Source organism: Falco peregrinus, chromosome 13 (assembly GCF_023634155.1).
Source record: "Falco peregrinus isolate bFalPer1 chromosome 13, bFalPer1.pri, whole genome shotgun sequence".
Classification (NCBI taxonomy): Eukaryota; Metazoa; Chordata; class Aves; order Falconiformes; family Falconidae; genus Falco; species Falco peregrinus.
This window is the reverse complement of record NC_073733.1, coordinates 21619191-21644793: the sequence shown is the minus strand read 5'-3', so window position 1 is coordinate 21644793 and position 25603 is coordinate 21619191. Positions and strand designations below refer to the sequence as shown.

General features: G+C 35.5%; 1 protein-coding gene across 1 annotated transcript in view; it reads left to right on the top strand.

The window, feature by feature from the left end:
- Positions 1-25603, top strand: part of LOC101924220 (connector enhancer of kinase suppressor of ras 2-like) — a 213117-nt gene that overhangs the window by 175532 nt on the left and 11982 nt on the right. The window contains exons 16-20 of the mRNA XM_055818168.1: positions 678-726; positions 4465-4513; positions 5953-6128; positions 7621-7694; positions 15008-15079. Coding sequence (XP_055674143.1) covers positions 678-726; positions 4465-4513; positions 5953-6128; positions 7621-7694; positions 15008-15079 — 420 coding nt within the window. The remainder of the gene's footprint in view (positions 1-677; positions 727-4464; positions 4514-5952; positions 6129-7620; positions 7695-15007; positions 15080-25603) is intronic.

The window sequence follows — 25603 nt, the reverse complement described above, 5'->3', positions numbered from 1 at the left end:
TCTCTAATGACATGGGAAAGAACCAACTTTGCAAAATATGGAACAGATATAAGTCTGTCCTAAAGGTCAGAATATCACTTCAAACAGGTATCTGTAAGGTGCTACATTTTAAAAATGCAAGTTGCTCTTAAAACAAACCTGCTAAATTATTTATTTTTATTTATACATTTTTCTTGCTTAAAAATATTTATTCTTTTTCATTTTAGTCTGGACACTAGGAATACACTATACTTGTGTTAAATGTTGTTGATGCTCAAAGAAATGCACAAATAAGAGTCAGCCCTGCAAGAAAGAGCCAATGTTTTATATGTCTTAAGACTATAGACCCTAGGAGGGAGGAATTATGTTGGTTGCTTTTGAATATTAGCTGATCAGGGTTAAGTATTTTTAAACCAGGGATTGAATCAGAAACATATATTCTCAGATGATTTATATGTTAAGTCAGAATATTAAGAATGGTTTTGTGTTTCTTAACATTAGCACTTTTCGTTGAAAACAATAGTTAAATTTGTAAAGAGCTTCCCATTTTAAGTGCTGTATTTTAAATAACTTGTAACATAATTGCATCTGTAAGCATACATTTGGAAATGTATAGAGAATGAGTGTATATGCACTACTTACTCAGATTTTATTTTTTTTCTGTAGTTATTTGACATCTTTCTTCTTCTCTGTCCTAGATATGTAAGTTCTGCCATTGACCATCAAGGAAGCACATCCATGAGGAAGGTAATGATTTATAAATGTACTCTGAAAAAAACAAAATATCTCTAACAGTTCAATTCACTGTTGTATTTTTAAAATATATTAAAAGTATCATAAACCTTGAAATTTGTCTATATTATAAAACATATGAAAATAAAAACCTTGGAATAATTTCATATTCAGAAAATTGACTACTGCAACCACAGCAGTTCAGTGTGTATGCAGTACTTTTAGTTAAGTTTAGTAGGCACCTTAGTATGTGTTACTAGTTTTGGGAGGAGAATCATAAAAAATGTCTAGCTTGGAAGGGACTCTGGAGGGAAGGTTGCCATAAAGGTAAAGAAAATTTTTTAAACTCTTAAAATATTTAAATAGTATGACTACTATGATAGGGAGAGATGGGATTAAAATTTTTGAAGATTTTTGTGATATCAGTTTTGAAGGTCTTCAATGGAAAATATCTAGAAATTAATTTACTATATAGTATTTTGCAAATATTTCCTAAGAAGGACAAACAGAACCTTCATTTACAGAATGCTTATTTCTTCATTCTTAGCACTTTCTTCACTAAGTAGGTGCTAAGTAACTTTTGAAGATTGCCAGATGTCATTCTGCCTTCCTAATATTTACAAAGTGAGGCTGAAGACCAGTGGCAATAGTGGAAGATGTACAGCTAAATTTTCACAGTTTGTGAAAACCTGCAGTTGTGTTTATTGATACGCTGTCCTATCTGCCCATCCCTGCCTTGCCTGCTGCCTCCACTGGAAAACAGTTGGGCCTGTGGCTGTTCCCCGGCATCCTGGTCCTGCAAATCCTCTAATATGCATAATCTCCATGATTTGTGTACTTTGCTAGTGAATGCACTGATGGCTGGGTTTGGAACTTGTTAATGGTTTTCCTTAAAAGCTCCAAAGGTTCAAAACAGCAGAGGTACATGTAAGCAGTTTTGCATTGATAGGCTTGGTTCCCTTCATCCTGACAGGTAACGGAATCTTTAGTCTCCAGGGCATTTTTTAAACATAGCATAACTTCATTTGGTGATTCTGTAACAGCACTCCTACTACTACACTATGATTATGTTGAAGTCTTATTAATTTAGCCTCATGTAGCACAGATTCGATTCTATGACCTTTTTATTTTATTTTTTTTCCCCATGGTGTGCTTCTCTTTGGGTTGGGGTGGAAGGGCGTGCATTTCGTTAAAATTCTACTTTGTGTTGTGGTTTTGAGACGAGAACTTAAATGCTGACAACCACAGTATGTTCTCACATCATCTGTTTCCCATAGCAACACAGTCATTTTAAAGTTGCAGGTTCTGTTTTCTTAGAGTGTTTACCACAAAGTTAATTATATAGTTCCTTTATGTCTCATAATATGAAGCTTGAATTTTACGTTAGCAGTGCTAATTAAGTACTGATTCCCAAGGTACTGCAAACCTTTCACTTTTTCTAGTTCTCTTGCTTTTGAATACGTTGCATGAGTTCATAAACAAAACACAGTAAGACCAATTATCTTACGTTTTGAGGAGCTAATATTTTCAGCTCTCCTTGATTTGTTGTGCTTGTATTTAATTATTTAAAGAACTTTTATATTGAATGATGCATACCAGTTTCTGGTGAGTGTCCTAATGTGTATATCCTCCAGTTTTTCCATTTTTCTTGCAGTTCTTTAATCACATGAAAACTGTAATTTAATTATAGCGGTTTATTCCATCACTATATTTTTTTATGCTAAATTATTGACAAATCTAGTGATTTCTTTTTCAGAAAGAGATACCTGCTCTGTCCTAATGCATTTTTATGCAGAAAGAGAAACACCAAACAGGTTGTTTCTGTCACAGTCACCACAGATCTCCAGTTGGCCCCATGTGACTGACTGATACAGCTGCTGTGGCATGCAATACATCAATAAAACCCCAATGTTGCTGTGCATCTTTAATACTTTCTTATAGACTTAGTTTTCTTTTTTCATTTTCTGACTGTTTTTTACTACATATCCTGTAGCATAGGAGTAAGCATTAATCTTTGTCTTCCCTAGTGCTCAAAACAGAGACAGATTTGCAGCTATCAAGTTAAATGGAGAATATGTACTGTCTTATGGTGATATGATGCATATACACTTACAGAGCTTGTCACCTGTCAGAATTACAATATTTTTGTGAAGCATTCATATACTGTGTCTGACTGGGAGAACAGCCTGAGATAAACAGAACACAGAAAGCTGGTGTTCTCTGAGCCAGCTCTCAGGAATCAAGAATTGCCGATTTCTGCAAGTCACTAGAAAATGTTCCTGCTGTTTGACACTGTAACTGGCTACATTGCAGAAGGGTTACAAATTGGTCCGTGCACGTGCAAAACAGCTCCTCCCTCCTCCGCTTTTATTTAAGATAAAACTTTGTCTCTCCAATAGTTGGAGTCATGTTTTCAGCTGTTGCTTTTCTATGCTGCTTAAGCTGTAACCCTTTGCTATCCTAAATATTAATTTAAATATTTTTTAATTTTAATTATAATCCTCAGTCTTAAACACTTATTTAATATGTTGTACCAAAGCTGTTAATGAGGACTTTTGTAGCATGTATTTGGGCTTTGACCGCACGCTCGGGCACTGCCATAAGGTAGGGTGCGCAGGGTGAGCAGTCAGATGATCTCTGGGAGAAGGTAATTATCTGTAGTCATACCACTAGTGAAGGCGACTTGGAGATCCCCGTCAGTGACTGAGGTGCCCTTCTTCTAGGCCCTCTACTAATAACTGAATTATTATCATTATAATTATATATAATATTATATTATATATAAATTTATACAATATATTAAAATACATAGTATTATATGTATAATAATATATTAAAATGTATTATATATGTTATATTTTGTATATATATATATATATATATATATATATATAAATATTATCATTATAACTGAATGTTATCAGCCACAAAGGAAAAATCAAGAAAATGAACAAGATGTCCTTTTCCATGTTACAACTTTGCCTGGATCTGCTGGTTTATCACACTATAAATGCTGGTTTTTCTACTGGTAATGGCAGCAGCAGTTACCAATCAGGCAGCGACTCCATTGTGTTGACCTGTCCTTTTTCCCCTAGCATTTACATGTTTTAGATAAATCCTTACCATCTTTTGAGTACTATCCCTGTTTTTAAAAGGTTTAAATAATAAGATGCTTTCAGGTTTTTCTTAAGAATCTGTAACAGTTTTATAATGCAGCCATAGAAGAAAATTTATTTTTTTCTCCTCAGTTATCAACCTACCAACCTACCAAACTTAATCATTTTCTATGGTTGGAAACAATTAAAGAATGTGACTTCAACATGTCATCAAACACATTACACATTAGCTATATAATGTTTGTGGTAGATATGTCTTTGTGAATGAATATTTGTATGACTATCTCATGTATACCTACAACAAACTTCAACTGTCATTCATTTTATTAGGTCATGAGTTTATATCCTTAGTTTTCAGACTACTGCATAACCATTTGTGCAAAGAATCCTTAATATTTTGATTGCAATTTTAATTAATAATTGAAAAAAAGATGGGATTTTAATTTGCAGATGTAGCACTGTGTTTTTTTCTTTATGATGTTTATTACAGTAGTAAGTTAAATGACAAAAATGAGATCTTATGGTAATTAATCCTGAGATAACCATGGAGACGGTTGTGAATGCCGGCTGTTTTTCAGGTTACTTTCAGGTTACTACTGTTTGTATTGGATTTTCATAATTATTATTTTCCTTACAGTCATTCCATTACGCTTCCCTCAGGGTGAAAAGCAGAAAATGGTCAAAAGGTAACTTATCTGAGTTAACATTTTGAATGTAGAAAATGAGACAACTTCTCTGATAATAAGTGATCTGGATCAAATGCCAAAGTTCAACTTAATTAAAATTTTTCTAAATTTACCAAAGCAAGGTATCAAATATACCAAATAAATGTATTATAAGGTATAATATTGCTAAACTTGGTAAAATTTTCTCTGAAAAGCAGAAGGAAGGTAACACCTGGATACTTTGCCATTTCATTCTGCTGTCTCTATCTACTCATGGCCTACCTGAGACTGTTAAAACAATGAACATTTGAAAACTATTTATAGCGTAATAAATTCATATGAAAGTATATGGCCAATGAGCTTTTTTATTCCATTTGTTGGTTTAGTGTCCTTTCTATGAAAATTTTACTTTTATTATACTATACATTTTTAATACCTGAATATTAATTTATTAATAAATTTTAATAAACCTGACCAGGTTTATTTATTATAATTTATTATTATAAATTAATAAAATGTAATACATTTTAATAAACATGACCAGGACACAGCAGAGTATGTTATTCCAAAATGTGCAAAATGTTAAAAAATTGGTTGTGGAATGTTGCAGAACAAAGGATGGTGTTTTAATGTTATCTAAATTCCTACGCTGTTTCACAGCTGTAAGACAAATACAATTCTTGTAGCAATATACACTTGCTTTGTCACAGAAAAATATCAAATATTTTAAGGAGATTTCCTACAGTCTTTTTCAGGAAAAATTATACCATAATTAAGACAAAACCCATTCTCATTAATATTTACAAGGCACACTAAAATTTTAAGCTTTTCAGTTAGGATGTATTGAAACAATAGCAACAACAACAACTTTTCCTGGTGCTATGCCTTCAAACAGGATGCAGTAAAGTCAAAATAGTGTTGTTCAATTAAATCCACGATAGAAAGCATGTAAGCATGTGCATTTTTATGGAATTGAATGATCTTTTTTATTGGCTATAAATATTGAGTATAAAAATCGAGTTTAAAAATTCACAGAATTTGACAGGCCTTTTGTCTGTAGTAACAGAAGATATACGGAAGAGGTAACATGTACATTCTGTATACAGACTATGTCGTACATCGAGGACTAAATAAATACATTTTTCCTTTGGAATGGTGATGCTTATCTTAATCAGATAAAAATGCAGCCCTAAGAGGAATGAATCCTCTAGAGATTAAATAAACCATTACACAAAACAGGCCCTTCTTACTTTGTATTCACTCTGAAACCAAAATTGCAGAGCATTGTCAAATTTGGAGGTTGTTTGCTCAGTCTCCTCTCCCTGGAACTGAAGAGGATTAGACTTGAAGCATTTTGAATTGAGTCATCATTAAAAATTAGTAGTGTGTTTATATTGAGAAGAATAGTTCTTCCCTGTTTTCATTTGGGAATGTATCTCACACTAGTGTTGCATTCTCAGGGAGCTCTCTAACAAGTGGGAGCAGAAGACGTATTTCCTGCAAAGACCTGGGGCACGGAGATTGTGAGGGCTGGCTATGGAAGAAAAAGGATGCCAAAGGTTATTTCACACAGAAATGGAAAAAGTACTGGTTTATTTTGAAAGATTCATCCTTGTACTGGTATACAAACCAGAATGTAAGTATCCTCTGTTTGCAGAAAGCCAAAATGAAACCTTAAACTTTATAATTCTGTTGTAGTAAGTCTATTTTTACTACATGGTAGGATATGTTAGTGAAAACTACTTTAATTGCCAGGTCTGGGTTCCTCTAGCTGGAAATATTTCAATTGAAATTATTTTTTTTAAATTCTCCAAGTCCAAGCTTAATAAAATAGCAGATATTTATGGCAGTCAAGGAAAGGAATACGCCAGTGGTTAATACTTTTCCATAGACAATATTTATTTGGACTAACACAGTGCTCAAGCTCAGCTCTCCTTAGTTTCAGTTGTGTGGGGTGATGTATAGAGTGGAACCATTCTTGTCAGTTAAACATTACGGGAAGCCGATGTGAAAATCTGAGTTTGTAGAACTCTTTATCTGAAACTTATCCTTACATAGATGTTCCTTTGGCTTTTTGCTGAACTAGTCTGGAGTCTGCAGTTTCTTGTGTGTAAAACGCTGTTCTTGGTGAAATTTTATTGAAAACCCTGTGCCTACGCTTGTGCAATCTGCATATATGCAGGAAAAAATAATGGAAAGGAAAAGAAAAAAAAATAATTAGATTGCAGTTCTTCCCTTTGTATGCAAAGTCTTGTGTGCCCAATCTAAACTGTGTTACAGCCTGCTTTGAATACTGGTATTTTACCTCATATTTTCTATATTCTTCAAGAGGACAATTTCACTAGCATCATTATCCTCAGTTTTAGTATTTTCTTGTCAGCCCAAAACAGTATTGTTTCAGGCTGTGGGTGATAAATGCCTTCAGGTTTTGTTGTGCATTTTGTTTGGTTTGCATTGGTACATGCAAGGTGGTAGTCATTATATGTCCCACTGTTTTTCAGTCTGTTGCTTACAGCCGAGCCATAATTCATAGTAGACTGGTACACTTGCTAATACTTTTCAAAAATGTGACTGGTGTTAATATGTCTCCTTGCTTTTCCTGGTAAATTACTTTAAAAGAAGCAAAACATGACAAGACATACTTTCTAGCTACTACTTTTTCATTTAATCACTGGCGAGCTTGCTGGAGAAACCTCCTCAATTACTACTAGCAGGACAGATGGTCTACGCAATTGTGACTTTAACAGGAGGCATCCACAAAACCATTTGAAAATGTAGATTATATGATGAAGAAATGGAATTCTTCTCTGTAGCTGTTAATGTTTTGAATGGTGGTTTGGGTGCTCTATTTTGTGCTGAAAGGTTTTCTGTAATTTTCAGCAAAGGGGAATTAGGATGACTGTGCCTCTTTTAAGAAACTGTCAATTTAATTACTTCAAAAAAGTGATTGACATTGTGTGATGAATTAGATACATCTTTTAAGTGAAAACATTATGGGGAAAATATGTTCAGTATGTCAGCTGATTGAATGGTTGTTCTTAGTATAAGACCCAAATGGCTACTGCTCATTTCTCCCTTCTTTAACTCTATGTTCTTCTTCACCATCACTTTTTCTTCTCTTTTGATAGGATGAAAAAGCAGAAGGATTCATTAGTTTACCTGAGTTCAGGATAGATAGAGCAATTGAATGCAGACGAAAACAGTAAGTAACGTGTCATTTATGTTTATAAATCAAAGGATCCCTCTTGGAAGCATATTATATATAGTACTGAAAATTTGCAAAGTACAGAGAAGGTAGTTACACAGAAAGCCTTGAAATCTGTAAATAATATATAATACATCCACCTAAGCTTTAGTGTTTCTCTTTATTACAAAAGATACAACTTAATGTAAATTCCATAAACTGTCTTACAAAGAATTGGATAACTCTTTGGCCAGCTTTCCAGATTGCCCAGTTACAGTTTTAGTTAAATAAGTAAAGTAAAAAACAGTGATTACGTTAGTCAAGAGATAAAACTTTCTTAGGTTCAGTATGGTCATTTTGATAAGAATCAAGTGTGCAAGAAACAATTCCCATGGGACATACCATAAAAAATATCATAGCAAGGGATGATGAACATTTTTCTCCTTTATGGAGGAAGCTTACATACCCAATATTCTGTTATTCTCAGCTGCTAAAATATTTAGGTTCCATATGCAAAATTAACATTGTGTTATTGCTTATGTGCATATTGCTACTACTGCGTTATGCTTCCAGTATAAAGCATATGCTAAGCTTTGCCACACTTAAGGCGTATTTAATAACAAACACTCTCTGGAAATTGCTTGCAAGCAGTGTTGTGATTGGAATGCATAGCTGTCAAACAGCAGGTTTAACAGAACAGCGCTGATGCTTTGAGACTAGCACTTCGCCAGTATTTCCTGAATTATTTGCATGTGTCTTCTGTATGCTGCATCTGGGGTTTTAAAACTTGCTGCCATGAGGAGCTACAGTGAATAGTATTAAAGACACTTTTACAAAAGCTTTCCTACTTATAACCAAGCATCCTGAATTTTTATTATGCTTTTCCAATGACTGAATGTCCTTTTGGCCTGAGTAATACAAGTCCTACAACTATGAACACGTGTAGAACAAAAATACTGAAGATATGAATTACAAGAGAGACTGCTCTTCAGCAAATCAAACCTATTCAATTGCTTGTTCTTGTCTGGAGGTATTATTACAGTCTGTCTGAGAATTAGAAGACGGTGCAATTTATACTTCTATTAATCCCCTCAGCTGAGAGTATCACTACAGAAATTAAACCTGAACTGAGCACTATAAATTCCTCTGAGGAATGAGTAGATATTAATAATGATATTGAACAAAAATACAGGACAAATAATACCCTTCTGTTAGAATATAAAGCACTTAACAAATTTTAGTGAATTAACCAAGATCAAACAGAAGGTCACCGTGCACAGCTAGAAATAGCTTCCAGAGCTTACCTCTGAGCATTGGAGCACATTTTCTCAGAACACGTCTTAGAGAACCATTTCTGTAGGGTATATGCACAGGGAAAAGTCTGTTTAACTAAAACTTTGCACACTACTGAAAACTGAATACCTTCAGGCTTTGAATCCTTTCAGAAAGAGGTGGGTCCAGGGGTAAAAGTATAATGAAAATGTTACTAATATTCCCTTAATTCGCTGAACTGAATTTCCCTTTGATTTCTTCCTTCATGGACTATCACTTACATATGTCCCCCATCATAAAAACTACACCTTATGCTTGCCACCAATTTGCCTGCCTCTCTGAAAAGGACAGAAAAAGTAAATCCAGCATTATGCCCACTTACATTTCAGTATATCCAGCATATGTGAATGGAGGGCCCTGTGCTTGTTGCAGCCAGCTCTAACCCATAGCCTCTGTACACACACTTCTGAAGCGCTTGCCTGTCCTCTCCTATGTTGTCGTGCCGAGGACAGGACAGAGTGTGATTGCCAGTGCCTGATTCCATTGAAAAGCTAACGGTTCCAGTGAGCCTAGGGACAGCTTCCTGTGGTTTGATTCTTCTGCATTCCTTGTACAAATAAAATTAAGGTGATGATGACCCATTCTGACCCAGCCTGTTCTGCAAAAGTTCGAGTTCACAATTCATTATTGTCTCTGCTAGACTAGAGGGAAGCATTTCAGTTAGGATTTTCTTGCCCTCTTTCTAGAGCTAGTGAAAGATTTTACAGGACCAGGTCTTGCTTCTTTCCACTTTAGGATACCTTTTTCATTTAATAGTGGGGTTTTAGTAGGTGCTGGAATGTAAACTAAAATTCATTGCAAGCTTGAAATCTGAAAATATAAATCTGGTTGTGTTCTTACTTTTATATGGCTGTGTCCATTTTGATATTAATGTGAAAGCTAGTAAAGCAGTTACCTTGACAGTTAATAGAGGGGAAAGAAACCTAGTTCTTTCCTTTTTTTCCTCTCTTTTTTGGTAGATTCATTTGTTTTTAAGTTAAAATTGCCTTAAAAGTATGCTTACTATTTTAGTGCGTATAGAAGTCCAGCTAAAATCACAGTGACAAATTTCTTTCAGCTCTCTCAAAAGCAAAACTAAGAACGTTTTGTGACTCAGCTTGGATTTCCCCTCAGATTTCTGTTATATTCAGAGCCATCATTGTGAAATGTTCAAACCTGACTGAAGCAAAGAATTTGAAATCTTACTAGAACAATTAATAGGTTTGTCTTTTCCACTGTTCTGTCAGATGGAGAATGCTGTTTTATAGAATGACTGTTAGCTGTCCAAAGTATACACGGAATGAAATAGCCTTAAAAAAACTTTCACAAGAATATATAGTAATTGAATGCATTATTCTGTATGGTTTGATCACTTGCCTCACTAATGCATTTAATAAAGGTACCCTCATTATTATACAAATCATGGCATTATCTCAGACTGGTTTAGCTCTCCAGGCTATATTTGGATGTGGAATGACCTTGTTTCTGTGAGAGGAGGTCTCATGCATAGACAGTGAAAAACTTTCCACTGCTTTTGGGCAGCACCTGCATTTTCATGATTAAAAATAATCATACTGTATTAGAAATCTTAGTTATTTAAGTTTGCGTGATGGGGCATAACATGAATATCATGTTATTTTCAAACTTACTGATAATTATAATGGTTCATGATGAAGCTGATCCACAAGACTAAAGATTAATGGAACTACATATATAATTAATCATTGCTAACTAGTGCTTTGCCTGAACTTTCCAAAATCTCCACCTAGTGAAAATTTTCATTGCATAACTAATGCCAATTTAGGTCTTAAATTTATGGCAGCATATGCTGTACTGTTGGCCCTTCATATTGAAACTGCGCAGTCAGAATTCTATATAAATGTCATTGATATAGTATAGGTAGACATGAAGCTATATCTTAAAGGTTGCTACGGTTTCAGCAATTTTCATTACTACTTCTGAAATGAACTTGACAGCCCTGGTAGACAGCAAATAAAACCCGAGCCACCAGCGGGCCCCCAGAGGCAAGGCTAACAGCTTCCTGGGCTATGTTAACTGGAGTGCAGCCAACAGACAAGGAAGTGACTATTCCCTTATACTCGGTACTCATTACACCACATCTAGATTACTGCATTCAGGTTTGGGCCCTCCAAAACAAGCCGAAGGTAAAAATATAGGTATCATTCTATTGCATTATTCACCTCTCTCTATACGTGTAGTTATTTTCCTGGAGTATTTTCTGCAGTACTTAATGCTAGTGTATCTAAATGCTTCCTTAGTAATAATTTGTGACACTTCTGGGAGATGAAGATGGATGATTTATTGTTGCTTTTTGCAGCCCAGAAACAGAACTACAAAACATTTAAATCAAAAGTTTCCACAGAATTGGGAGCTCCGTTCCATAACAATAAAGACCCGTTTTCTTCATAGTATGTAAATATGTAACAGTACAATGCATTGTTGCGGCTGTAAGTGTCACAATTTCAGGACATTACCAGAATATCAGGCAAAAAGATATTAAGGAACATTAATTATTAAGCCTGTTTGCTGTGACTTAGCACATGAGAACTCCTTTGCATAACAGGAAGACTTGCAGCATTTAACTGATTTACCCTTGAAAAAATTCTTGCTCTGTCTGCATTTTATGACACATTCACAAACTTGATAACAACTGAGACAGAAGTCCTACAGAAAGTAGCCTTATCTCTTGCATAATCCTGACTCACCTCGCCAGCAAGTCCATTCTCTGTGCCTTAATTGAGGTAGGGTTCCTGTGAGAATGTAATATCCAAATATGTAATCATAGCTTGTAGCACAACACAAGAGCACAGTGGAGCCAAGTCTAAATTCTATTTATCACACTAACTTTTACAAGCTGTAACTTTAAGAGGTTGACTTTAAAACCCCAATATTGGCATTTTAATGCTTTTGTGTATGTAAATTTCTGTCTAGGAAAATACTCCTATTTATAAGCAGAAACTCCACCATGTGATATTCTAACAGGATTGATCCAGAGGATTAGGGTCTTTAGATCCACCACATAACCCTCTCCAATTTGAGCCAATACTTAAGTGTCAGAACTGGAAGATAGTTGGGCAAACGGAACACTAGAAGGTGGAGATGTTGCACAGAGTTCAGGCCAACTGAAAAAAGCATGCTGATATCGCAGCAAAAAATACGACCATTAAAATAGCACATCATGCTTAAATATTGTAACAATGCAGGAGTATTTGTTTAGTAATGACTTTCCATTTTGAGTCTTAAAAATTATGTAAGAAACTTCTGTAAGGAGGCATAATATTTGTTAATTACTGTGTCATTAGCAATGTGTAATGTACCACTCTAATATATGCATGTGTGCATAAAGATATATACAAAACTATTTCATATTTCTTATTCGCAGACAGATATCATCTCTTTTGCTAGAGCAGCTGGAGTTGTTGGTAGTCAGCTGGCATAAGGAGAGTAAAGACTAAGAATGATAAGAATTTTTGACACTAAAATCATATTATACTTATTGGGTAAAAGAAATCATAAATTTGATCACAATATACTTAAAACTATATTTATATAATGAGCAAAATCTCTTGCATTAAAATCTTAACATTCAGTAGATATAATTAACAAGCGTTTGCCATCTAGTGGGCATCAGAAAACTTTCTCCCCACTTGGGATTTCCCATGCACTCACTATTTTCATTTGCAAAACAAAGTAGCTAGGGAGATGAGGATCTGCCGTTGCTGTTATTAATGTCCAGATTCCAAAACAATACTTAAATACTTCTCAATTTTCTTATGGAATTAAGATGTTTTATGATGACCCTCTGTGCAAAGGTAAATTTACCTGTAATCTCATGAAAAAGGAAACTGCAACTAATAAAAGTCGGCTGTTACCTCATTCTTCTGTACAACTTTTGTTAGGAAAGCCAAACTGTACCCATTTCTATTAGAAAATCAGTGTGCCCACGTGAAGCTTCATCAGCTCTCATTTTTGTCTCTAAAAATGGCCATAAATCATAGTAATTAATAAAACACTCATTTGCATTTAAGCTATTAATAGTGGAAGCTTTGCATCACAGGTTCTTCATAATGCCATGTGTAATGATTTCTAATCTAATTCCTCCATCTGGTAATTACCATATAAATGTCAGTATTTTAACATAAATGTTATGAACGATAGTGTGATGTTTTTTTAACATTTGCCAACTAATCAAAATAATGGACTTTAATGTCCTGAGTTTGTGGTTTCCTTGATAGCAATACTCCTTTTAATTACAGTCACAGAATAATTTTGTAAAAGACATTGTTATTGTTCTTAGCAATTTTCAAATAACTGCTCAGCTGAGGAAGAGCTTAGGGATTATACTATACAAAAGCATTATCAACAAGCATTTTGATGTGAACTATAATCACCCACACCGTCAGATGTTGAGATTGATTGTTACCTCATGCACGTAGTATGAATAGACCACTGCAGTGTAGTGGTGCCTGCATACAGCCATCCTACAGTGAGGCTCAGACCTCGTCCCATGAAACCAGTCAGAATTGAGTCACACTGGCCAAGTGGCTGGTGAAGGAATTGACATTTGAGGAAGGAGAATGAATTAGCAATGCACGGACCAACAGACTTGCCTTTTGTCATGCTACTACTCAGTACCTCAGGCCAGCGTACCCAAGAATATCATGAACCATACTACTAATATTGTACCAGTTACACAAGTAAAACAGCACAGATGTTAAAACTAAGTCAGATCTACCTGATGTGACCTGTTTTTGTAGCTATTTCAGTGAGTTCTAATTTAACGTGCACTTTTCAAAGAGCTTAACTCTATAACTCTGAAAATCACCAAAAGGGGTGTGTGTGTGTGTGTGTGTGTGAGGATTCCCAAACAGCTAGGACTTCTCCAAAAGCTGTGAGAACAGACTGTGGAAAAAAAAATAAAAAATAGTAAGATACATAGAACTGACCACAAATTATAGTGTAAAAATAAGCATAAGATTTAAATTTGAATATTGGCAACTCTGTTATTTGCTATGTGGAAGATGAAGAAGCATTGACTATAAATGACTCATGTTGATTGCAGGAAAATCACAGCAAAGGTTAGTAGACTAATATGAGAAATACTTGGGATATGGCTGGTTTTAAAGTAACTTGAAAAAGCGCTTGCTGGAATTAGAAGCGACTATTTAAAGAATAAAGACTATCTATGGAACTTCTTTAATATTACCTACTTCCAAATAAAGCAAATCTGCCACTTATGTTCCCTAGAACTTTCCATATTGCTTCTGTTAAAACTCAAATTGAACGAAGATTATAATTAGGGATTAAAAATATATTGTATCAAATTCAGGAAACATTCCTTTATTTAAGTTTATTCTAGAGATCTTACAGTCTTATGACTAAGTAAGAATTTGAGTGTGCTGTAATTTAAATGTCATCTCCAGTTGAATGCATTTACTGGCTAGTTATCTTTCTATTCCTTCTCATCCTCATTTATTAACCTCAAATACATTTGGATAAATCCATTTATATACTCAGAATCAAAGTTACATTAGAGATAAAAGACAGTTATAATACATAAATTGGCAGCCCTCTATATTTCTTTGAGTAGGACGCAAAACAGAGTCATCTAAATACATGACAGGAGCTGGTGGGGTCAGACTCTTACTCCTTTAGTTGATCTTCGGAATACAACTAAGATGTACTAAAATATACTCAATAAGATTTTGAAATTCACACAAGGATTTTTTAGATGTGTTACGGAAAAGATTTATATTTCTTAGTCATTCAAGGGCTTTTGAAATTTTTTACAAAGAATCAATTTGGCTCACACATGTAGATCTAATCAGATTAGGAGGAATCCATCTATAAATTTATCCAGCAAGATTCAGACTGAAGATGCAGAATGACTATGAAACCTTTAACATGCTGAAGAATCATAGAACAGCTTAGTCTTGTGTATTTGTATACAAACTGTTTGGAAGAAAAGGTAATTTTTATTCTTTGTGTTCGTTTTATAGTGCCTTCAAAGCATGCCACCCCAAAATAAAGAGCTTCTACTTTGCAACAGACTGCCTTGAAGAAATGAATAGGTAAGTTATGTTTCCTCTTTATCATAGTATATTCTTTATCATGGTACTCCAATTGAAAATAGTATTTCATCTTGCATAGAAACCTACTCCTGGAGCATGATTTAATGCCGACTGATAGTGTTCTCAGTACTTAGTCTTCTGTTAATTTTAGTACAAACATTACACTGTGTGGCTCGCTTTGCTGAATTTTATCTGTCATGCCGAATGCCACAATTCCGCAAAGGTGTGTTAGTCAAGTTAGTTGTGTTGGTCTAAATCACATTCATTAGAATTTTTGTTTGTTAATGGGTTTAAAGTTCATCATACCTCTAATTTTTTGATGATCAAGGCTGGAAATTTTAGTGTGGGATAAATGTTTCTGGTATACGAAAACAGTGCATGCATACTTAAGAGTATACCCACATGATGGGATAAAATATTTCAAAGTCAGCTCTACTGACAATCCACAGTAATGTGACATGACCTAAAACCAGAGAAAGATATTTGAAGTTGTTTGGGGTTTTTTTGTTTGGTTTTTTTTTAAAGAGGAATGGGATTGAACAAATGAGATGCATTTATTTTTCACATCAGAATTTGAAAAAAAAATAATTTAAGAAAATCAACTCCTCCCCTCCAAAAAATCCAGCAACAAAACCCAGTCATCATTGATTTTATTCATCACATCACTGCCCAAAAACAAACAGAGGTTAGCAACATTCAGTTTTAAATGTCTTTGGATGTGCTGGGAGGGCATTCAGATCTCAAATGGAGAAGGCTCTGAACAACCTGATCCAGCATTAAAGTTGTCCCTGCTGTGGGTGGGGTATGGGAACAGATGACCTCCCAAGATCTCTTCTAACCTAAATTACTCTGTGCTTCTCTTTTGTGATTCAGTGATGAAGGCAGTGGTTAGATAAAGGTGAGGCAGTACCTTTGATCCTCAAAGGCAAAGTCAAATGTTCTACCTCCTCCTGTTACTTCAGTAATTTGCTTATTCCCAGCTGAGGTAAAAAGCAAGGACACATGGGACAATGTTACCATACTCTGAAGTCTTGAGTCTTTTCTGGAATAGACTGCTAATACTTGAGATTTAGTTAATTCTTTCTGTTCGCAGACTTAGAGAGACAGAACTACCTCAGAATATGGCTGGATTTTTTTCTTTGGAATATTAATGTCTAAAAATCATTTTTAAATTGAAAATTTATTTTCTGTGGCTTACATGACCCTTCAAGAAAGAGTGTACTGATGTATAAGACTGGCTGCACTGAAACAGTTCAGGTCAGTTCATTGTCCACTGATGAGGATAAGGTTCAGTTATCAGGAGTATCTTGCTGTGGCTAGCCATCATTTTTAGGATGTAAATTTGCTGAAAAATATTTTTCCAATGTTAGTAATGTTCCATTGTTCAGTTATATACTGTGGCTGAGATTTGTTTTGTCCAAAGCTGAAGTAAGGATCTTCTGCTATTTTTAACTATGCATGGTCTCTCCCTTGATTTTAGCTACTTTGATAGCTATGGTTTGTTGAAGTGCCATTGATCAGATCTTTCTATTACACCATAAAATGGTCTGACTCAAGCAAAACCAGGAAGTCTTGACAAACATTCAATAAACTGTTCTTACAATATTCATTGATTTTTCTATGGGGAGACAACAAAGCTGTTATGACAGTTTATAGCCTTCATGGAGAGTAACAGTTGGAAAGGTGCCAGGGTGCATTTTCATATCATACTATCACAGCCTGGTTTGGGCTGGGAGGGAGCTGACAGCCCCCCGAGCCCCAACCCCCACCAGGGGCAGGGACACCTCCCACCAGCCCAGGTTGCCCCCAGCCCCGTCCAGCCTGGCCCTGAGCACCCCCAGGGATGGGGCACCCACAGCTGCTCTGGGCAGCCTCTGCCAGCGCCGCCCTCACGGGGAAGAACTTCTTTCTAGTATTTAATCTAAATCTGCCCTCTGTCAGTTTAAAGCCATTATCCCTTGTCCTATCACCACAGGCCCTACTAAAAAGTCTGTCTCCATCTTTCTTACAAGCCCCCTTTAAGGATTGAAAGGCCACTATAAGATGTCCCCGAACCTTCTCTTCTCCAGGCTGAACAATGAAAAAGGAATATAATTTCATATCATTTAGTTTGGAATTTAAAAGAGCCTTTTTCCTGACATTTTGGTTCTACTTCCCATGGGGGAAGACAAAAGGTGAACTTCCTTTTGAAGTATTTTTTGCAGTATTTTTCCTTCAGAAATGCTGTTTCTGTAGAGTAATTGTAATTCACTCCCCAACCCAAATGATGGATTACTATGCCACCTCTGTAAAATCCCTGGGCATCCCCTGCAGCTTTTACATGCTTCCTGGAATTCCTTCTGCCAGTTATCCTGTGTGAAATTTGAAATGAGTAAGCAAGACTCATAGATGAAAAATGCACTAAAATACTAATTTCACAAATCTCTGTCTTCCCAGCAAATTGCTAACCATGTAATCTGAGGAAATAGGGCAAATACTCTGTGTGGTATCTCACGCTCCTGCTGTCACCACAAAATGTAACTGGATTTTCTGCGCTCACAGAAGGGTAGATCTTTCACACTGAAAAGTAAAGGACTTCTAACATGGAGAGGAACAGAGCGTTTCTTTATTCATTATGTGGGGAACCTATACTCTTTGCTCAACGGCATTACCATCTTTTGTTTTAACAGCTGGTTTTAGAGTTTCTTACATCAGCTTCACTGTTCAATATTTTTTTCCACTCCAGAATATTTTAATCTACCTCTAATACTGCCTTGCTGTTGAAAGAATTGTCTACAATGAGTAGTAATTGATTTGTATGTAGCAGATAGAGTCACTGTCTTGCTGCTGAGTTTTGCCTGCTGTGTTGCATGGTGCAGACAGACTTTGGTTTGCAAAATTAATGCTCATGCTGTTTTGTCAGGTCTTACATGAGCATAGTTGTGTTCTTAGAAATGAATTAATAATGCAATTGATGAGCTCATCTTTTGCTTTCCATGGTCACAGGGTACTCCAAGCTTGTTAAAGGCCTTATTTCCCAGAAGTGCTTCATCTATTACCATACTATGTATAACCTGTTTATCGCTTTAATACTTCTAAGGAAATTAGCATTGAATTTAATATTCAGTTGTTTTACAGTATCTATTTTATTTAAAACTTCCGTGTGATTAAAGTATGCAGTGCAGTGCATTTACAATCTCCTCATGGACTCCAAATATTACATTTTTTAAATTTCCTATTTTAGGCTGAATAATTTGACCATATTTGATTTGAATAACTGGGTTAACTTTGAAATTTTAATAACTCACATAAATCTTTTGTGTTCATTCAAAGAAATATAACAAATATCTGCTACCCACTGAAACAACGATGATTGATTTTGTAGGGGTCACTCCCAATGCTTTCCAAGTAAAGACCTGAAAGATTATAACACAATATTTCTCGAAAAGAAACTATTAAAAAATTTAAGTATTCTGAATTAAATCTCTATTGATTATAAGCAAACAGGGTGCATAACCTCTGTATTTTCATGTATGGAATATAAACAGTGAGTTACTCAAGGCTTTCCCTAAATCATCCTGTTTACCACTGAAGTTCATTCAGCTGTCTTCCTTTAAATTTTAGGCATGTTAGTTTCCTTGACAAAGGGCCAGTATTAATGCATCTTTTAGTTTTAATTTACTTTCAATATTCACTTACAAATAAGCTAACACCTAAAAAAAATCTTGGCAATGAAAAATTTCATACATACTTCCCTATGAGACATTGCCCCTCTGAAAGAAGAGTTCCTGCTGAAGTGTGAAGGACAGTAATCATGTCAGATCTATCTGTCCTAATTTAACAGTTCTTTAACAAATAGAGATGTGTAAATTATTAAAGAGCTCTTACTCCTCACCCAGTTGGTCCCTTACCCAATGAAAAGCAGGGAGATAATTCTGCAGAACATGAAAGGTACTTTTCAAACAGAAATCCCTGGAATGGAGATTCCCAGTGGTGTTGTAAGTAAACATAAACAGCAGGTTTTTCCCTCCTTCTTTTAGGTTCCAATAAACTTTCAAATCCAGGAAAAATAGCCTGTGCCCGAGGCCGCTTCAGTCCTGTAATTTACTGTTCTAACATAAAAGCTTATAAGTTGCAGCACAAGTAAAACAATTTTCTGATCAGAACTAGCTGCAGGCCCCAGGGACTAGATGAAACCACAATGTATATTGGAGTGAACAGCGCAGTGGTAGAGCTATAGTGCTCCATCTGGGGAAAACATTACACCAGGAGGTACTAGTACAGAGCTGTAGTCTTCAAAATCTCCTTTTCTTGGCTAACTCCTCCTTTCTACAATGTATAGATTACTTAGTGTAGACTTGTGAACTACCATTTCCCCCCTTAACACAGTTTGAGAACCGCTGGATTATAGCATTATGCTAAAGGAGTTCAAAGAAATTTACAATACACAATTGCAATTATCCAATACGCAATCCAAATTAGCATTCAGGTGTGAATTTATCCCTAATGTGCAGGAGGCAGGATTTGCATTGGCTTTCTGTACTAGTTTAAATTACAAAAAGCAACTTAATCAAATTCTGCTGTAAATAATACCATTGTGAATTTGTACAGTTCTTCTGGGAGTCAAACAGTTCAACTGCATTTAATGTAGCAGGTTTTGTGATTACAGTGCTGTACCTCTCAGTGATGAATGCACATGCATTACAGTCACATATTGTGATGTTACACTGGAGATACTAAGTTGACATTTCAAAATCTGAAGATTTTAGTAACAGAAATAAGTAATCAACATAATTAAATGTCGGGCATTTAACAGTATTGTTTGGCTTATTTGATCTCTTTTCTTTAAGAGTATGTGGAAGCAGAATTACAAAATTTTACAAGTAAATCATCCCATCTCTTAAAAAAAATTGCCTCCAAACCCCCAAAAACTCCCACCCATCCATTCTCAGGCCATACTAAACTCAGTTCTCATGGTCATAAAGAATGTTTTATTTCTCCAAAGCTTTGTTTTGGGCCAATCATTTCTTGAAAGCTGAGATAAAAGCTTCATTAACTGAATAAAATTACAGCATTCATTAAATGTTAAGACATCCTGACTTGGATTCTCTTCTACAGCTTTTCATCATTTACCCATACTTTCATAAGCATTGTAGAAAAACCACTTGGTTAATACTACGTGGTTGCACATGCTGAAGCGTATAAATGTCACAGTGTAGGAAGCAGTAGGTGCATGCAGCAGCTGGTACTTGCCTTTTGGATGCCCGGAAAGTTTTGTGAATTATCCAGAGTAATATGCTAAATCCAATAGGACAAGATCACAGTAGGGTGAAATCTGGTAGCCACATTTGACTAATGAAGAAAATATCTTATTGTTTTCTTAGTAGATTCCTTTAAGTGTCAGCTTGAAACTCCAAGCTTGACACAAGCATTATTCCTTTTTGATTTGCTGCCACAACTGTGTCTGTACGTGTGTTTGAAAATTGGCAAGAAGAGTTCCAGTTGAGTGAGGTTTTGTGACTGTTTTGGTAGATTTCCTTAGGGTTTATTACTGGATTTTATCTGAAATTATAGTCTATCATAAAGTTATTGTGTGCATATTCTCTGTGATACACAACTGTATTTATACAGTAAGATGCTATAATATTTGTTACCAGAAGGGTAACTTAGTTGCTACAGAAGTAGTGAACAGTTTTGTCTACAATCCATGGGGGGAGGGGGGGGAACCCCCCAAAAAACCCAAACCAAACCCCCAAACCAGACTTCTAACTACAAAGACATGGTTGTGCTTTTGGTTGACAGGGTGAAGTTAAAAAAAAAAATTAAAAATCCATTAAGTGCATGAAGAAGATGCACATGCAAAGGGGGCATAATTTGCCATGGTTCACTTGTCAGCTTTTAAGCTGTCTGGAGCTGCTTTCATTTTTTTTCCAGCCTGACAAATCTAAGAAGACAATGCATGAAACAAGATCAACAGAGTCATGTCAAATTACCAAATCAGAGAGTACTTACAGTTTATCCCATGAATGATTTTACTTAACAAATTCCAGCAACTGTGACAAATTAAATAGTAGAAGTACAGGCTGCTGCGAGTTGATATATTTGGAGAGATGAGCTCATTGAGCAGACTCTGCTCAGTGTTATATTTCACTGTGAGACATCAGTTATGTCTTGGGGCTTCTTTTGTGTTGAGGAAAATCAAAGCATCATTTTAGCCATACCTATAACAGGAACCTTTATTCTGTTAAATGAATATAGTACCTCTATAACCTTAGAAAACAGTGAAAATAATGTACCTTAGGAACCAAAATGGGAAACGTATTGATTTTTTAGGTGTCCAGTCAGAAAGACTGGTCAGGAAGAAGCCAGCATAACACATACAAGATTAATTTTAAAATATAATTCTGTATTGCAAGAATGTTACAATGAATTCTCAAATCCGATTATCCCACTAATGCATAAACATATAATAGAAAGGTTTTAATCAGAAATTAAATGTAAATTACACTGAATAGATTCTATGTATGAAATAAATGGTACGAGGGAACCTATATTTTAGTAGACTTAAAGATAACTGAAGTCACATTTAACTTCCACTGTAGTTCTGGCTTTTCCGTTTGGCTAAATAATCTCAAGTGTAGATGCAAACTCAAAAGCAAAGGAAGATATATTCCTGCAGAGAAACATTTATCATACAAACCTGAGATGACACAGAAATGCCACTATTAATTGATGAAAAGATGCACAAAAGATAGGAAATATGTAACTAATCATTCTATCCTTTAATGCCTTGGTATTTCATTGGTTTCATTTTTAAGGGAACATTTAACAGAAAGAAATAGTGAAAGCTGGGTATACTATTTCTTGAATTTACACCTTTTGAGGGTATATCCTTTATTTACTTTTTCACTTGAATTAGTTTCTGTTATATACCAGCCATTTTCTATATGTAAAATGTGTATCCAGCACTGAGGATATTAGCAAATAGAATTTATTTGAACCACAGAAACTCAGTACCTCCTGACCGGTTCTCCATGGATTTATGGAACACTTTAACTATAACTGTAAAAATAACAGCCTTACACCTCCTTTTTAAAAAAAAAAATGGTTACCCTCTTGCCTTTGGTTTATATTCTCCTACACTAAACATAATAGTTCTCTCAAATTTGTTATAACTGAGATGGTTCAGGTGGTTTTGGTTTTCTTACTTGTGCTGGTTTACTCTGGACTGTAGAAAGGAATAGCCAAGTGGGTGAAGTATGATGCCACTATGAAAATTATTGTTGCCTCCAGTCCCAGAACCTCACACTGACCTCAGACTGGCTTATCACCATGCTTGGCAGGAGTACATTGTAGCAGGCAGTGAACAGAAATTTAATACATTTGTGCAATGAGTAATGGCATATTCTTGGTTTTAATATCGTGTGTTAGGCCAGTGAAGCTATACAAAATTGTTTCCAGTCCACTTTAACATTTTCCAGTGCTTTTATTGAAAAATCAGTAAGAGAATGTGCTCCTGACTCCTGACAACTCAGGGCATTTCAAGCATGACTCACTCTCCAGTACCAAGTTTTGATTATTGCAACAGCTACTTAGTTCATCGCTGCCCGGGGTGCTGCTGTAATCATGGCTTTCCAGGCCCGGGGGCAGAATCAGGCCCTCAGAAGAGACCCTGGGCCGTAACCCCTGGTACTAACCAGAATTATCTCAGTAAATTTAACTTAACTTCCTACCACTCAGCTCTATTTTATCCCAAAGCAATGGCAACAGTGCCTGTTTGTAATCAACAAATGAATTAAAGCCAAGCCTGATTTATTTAAAATGTAAACCATTGAGACAAAGTATCAAATTTACTTAAGGTGTTTAGGTGACTTTACTTGAGGCTTACCTTCCCCTGCATTTGTTTCACTAGGGTACAGGCAAGTAAAAAAAAAAAATTAATACAGTTCTTGGTCCCTTGTAAATCATTGCAATGTACCTCAGTAAGATTGATACTATATCTTACAGAAATGTTGTACAATATTGAAAGTAAAATGCTGTAGCAAAGTATCCTTGGGATATTTAGTATGGCTTCCTGTCATCACAGCTAATTTCTATGTAGAATGCAAACCCAGTGGTTCCTTGAATGGCCTAGACTCAAACTTAGCTGTTGAAGTTTAGCTATCTAAAGAAGAGTTGTTGAAGTTACCAAAGAAAGAAGGTAGGGTTTTCAGGGCGGGGGGGGGAAGGAGTCCAGCTTTCTGCCTCAGGGGGCCAGGATACAGAGAGATGTACATGTATGATCGCTACACATGTACCTGCCAGGGTGTCTCATGTCTTTCTGTGATCAAATGAAATTCAAAGAGCTATTAGGGGTACAGCTATGTAAACCAAATTAGACAAACAGACACTTTTTTTTTTTTTTTTTTTACTATAGCTGCTTGTGAGGGCTAGCATATAGTCTTGCACTGCATGACCTTCAGTTAAACATGCAGTTATCAGTCTCTTAGAGAGGTCAATTCTGACACTGTCATTGCCTTCCTGAAATTTGCCTGCAGGGCATTCATTGCAGAGTTCAGAAGCAAATGGCTGAGTTTCCAAGATCTCCACAGAGAACTCATAATAACCTTGACTGCCTGTTTTCTTAAAAATGAAAGTGGTTTGCTCATCAAGTAAATTCATCAAGTTTACACAGCGTTCATTTTGAACTGAGTTTGCATTTCCTTGAAAAAAATAAAAATGTGAACTGTAAGAAAAGGATCTGTAATCTCAGCACTTCTGTAACTCCTGATTAACCTCAAAAACATTCACCCACGCTTTTTTTAAAGACAAAACCTAAAACTGAGATTCTTTTTCTTTTATCAGAAGAGATTTTATCATTATAAGGCACTGAATGTCATCAGATAACCCCTTCTGTTGTCTTAACAAAGAGCTAACTCTAAATTGTGGTAAATGAGGTAAGAATGTACTTTTACCCATAGCTGGGGATCTTCTTGCCCTTTAGAAGAGGGAATACTGAGCAGTCTTAGGGAAGGAAGATTACCTCCTGCTAGTTCCAGATTTGGACATCGAGGACATATCAGTAGAGCTGATACTCTGCATATGCTAAGAATATCCATGTTCTCTTGAAGGTTAACATTATACTGTTATCTATATATGCTTCCAAGATTTGAAACCCTCAACAATGAGCAATGAGATAAATTTGGCAAGAAAGTTAAGACAATATAAATTTCCATGAACTGGCCACCAAAACGGCTGTCTGTTTTAACTTTGAAAATGGTAATGAGTCCTAATTTATCATTGGTGCTTAAGCAGAACCTTAGCTGAAGACACAGAGGCATTCTGCCTAATTGCTAAAGGCATATGGTAAAGTATGACTAAAACTATTTTGCTCCAGTGCTAATGAGTTTAGAAATTCAGGAACAGTGGTTGAAAAAATAGTGAATACAAATGCTTAATAATGAGCAAGGGTATGATGTCATTTCAATTACTGCAATAAGAACATGCCTTTTAAGAGAAGCAAATATCAAGTGATCAGCATGCTGTTTGTTGAATGAAATTATTCTGGTGAGCACTGTAGAAAAGCTTTTCTGTAAACCTGTTAATCCGTTTGCAATTTACTTCATGATAAAGATGAGTTATTGACATGCTGATACAAACAATGTCGCTGTAAGCAGTCCTAATCCTACAGTTGATATTTGTGAAAAATAATCATCATTTCCATTTTTATTTCCAGTTTGCTCACTTCTGGTTTAATACCAAAAGGGAAAGCAACATTATTGTACAATCCTTTATATTTTCATAGTTTTGCAAGTCAATTAAACCCTGTAACAATTCCTTGTAAGAAGTAAATGCTATTGTCCCCTTTGGATACTTATGAAAGTCATAAGATATGTAGCACAATTTGCTGAAGGCCATACAATGAGTCAGTGTTACATCCAATCTCACAGATTAAGATCATTGCTCTGAGCAACTGCAGAGCGTTGCTTAGACCAGGAGATCGATACGTGCTGAACTGTGTGCTATTTTTAGTAGGAGAGTTCACTCTTCCTTCATCTTCTGCCTCCTTGCTGTGTGTACCATTTTCTATGTACTATGTTGTTAGACCAATAATACATTCACGTATGTCCTTAGCTTTTTTTTCTGTTCTAGTACAAGTGGGAAAGAATGACACTGAATAGTTTTCTTGGTTTAATCTACAAAAAGCTTGTCCTTATGATACAGCATTGTTTACTACTGGCTGTCCTGAAGTCTTTGAAAGACGTTTTTGTCATGGTATGATTCATGAACCAAGAACACAATTACGAATAGATATTATGTTGCAATGTTAAAAAAGAAAAAAGAGCTGCTTCTAAAAAACACTTACCTGCAATCTACTAGAAATTAATGACATAGTAAATAATTTAGTCACTGATTAAGGGAATGCTTAAGAATGCATCCCAATCATTACAGATGTCTATTAATAGGACTTCTTTCTTCAGTTATATTTCCTTGTTAATGAAAATAAGTTGATTCTTGATTTTCCATTTGCTGAACATTAAGAATTTACTTTTCTCTTTATTTGTT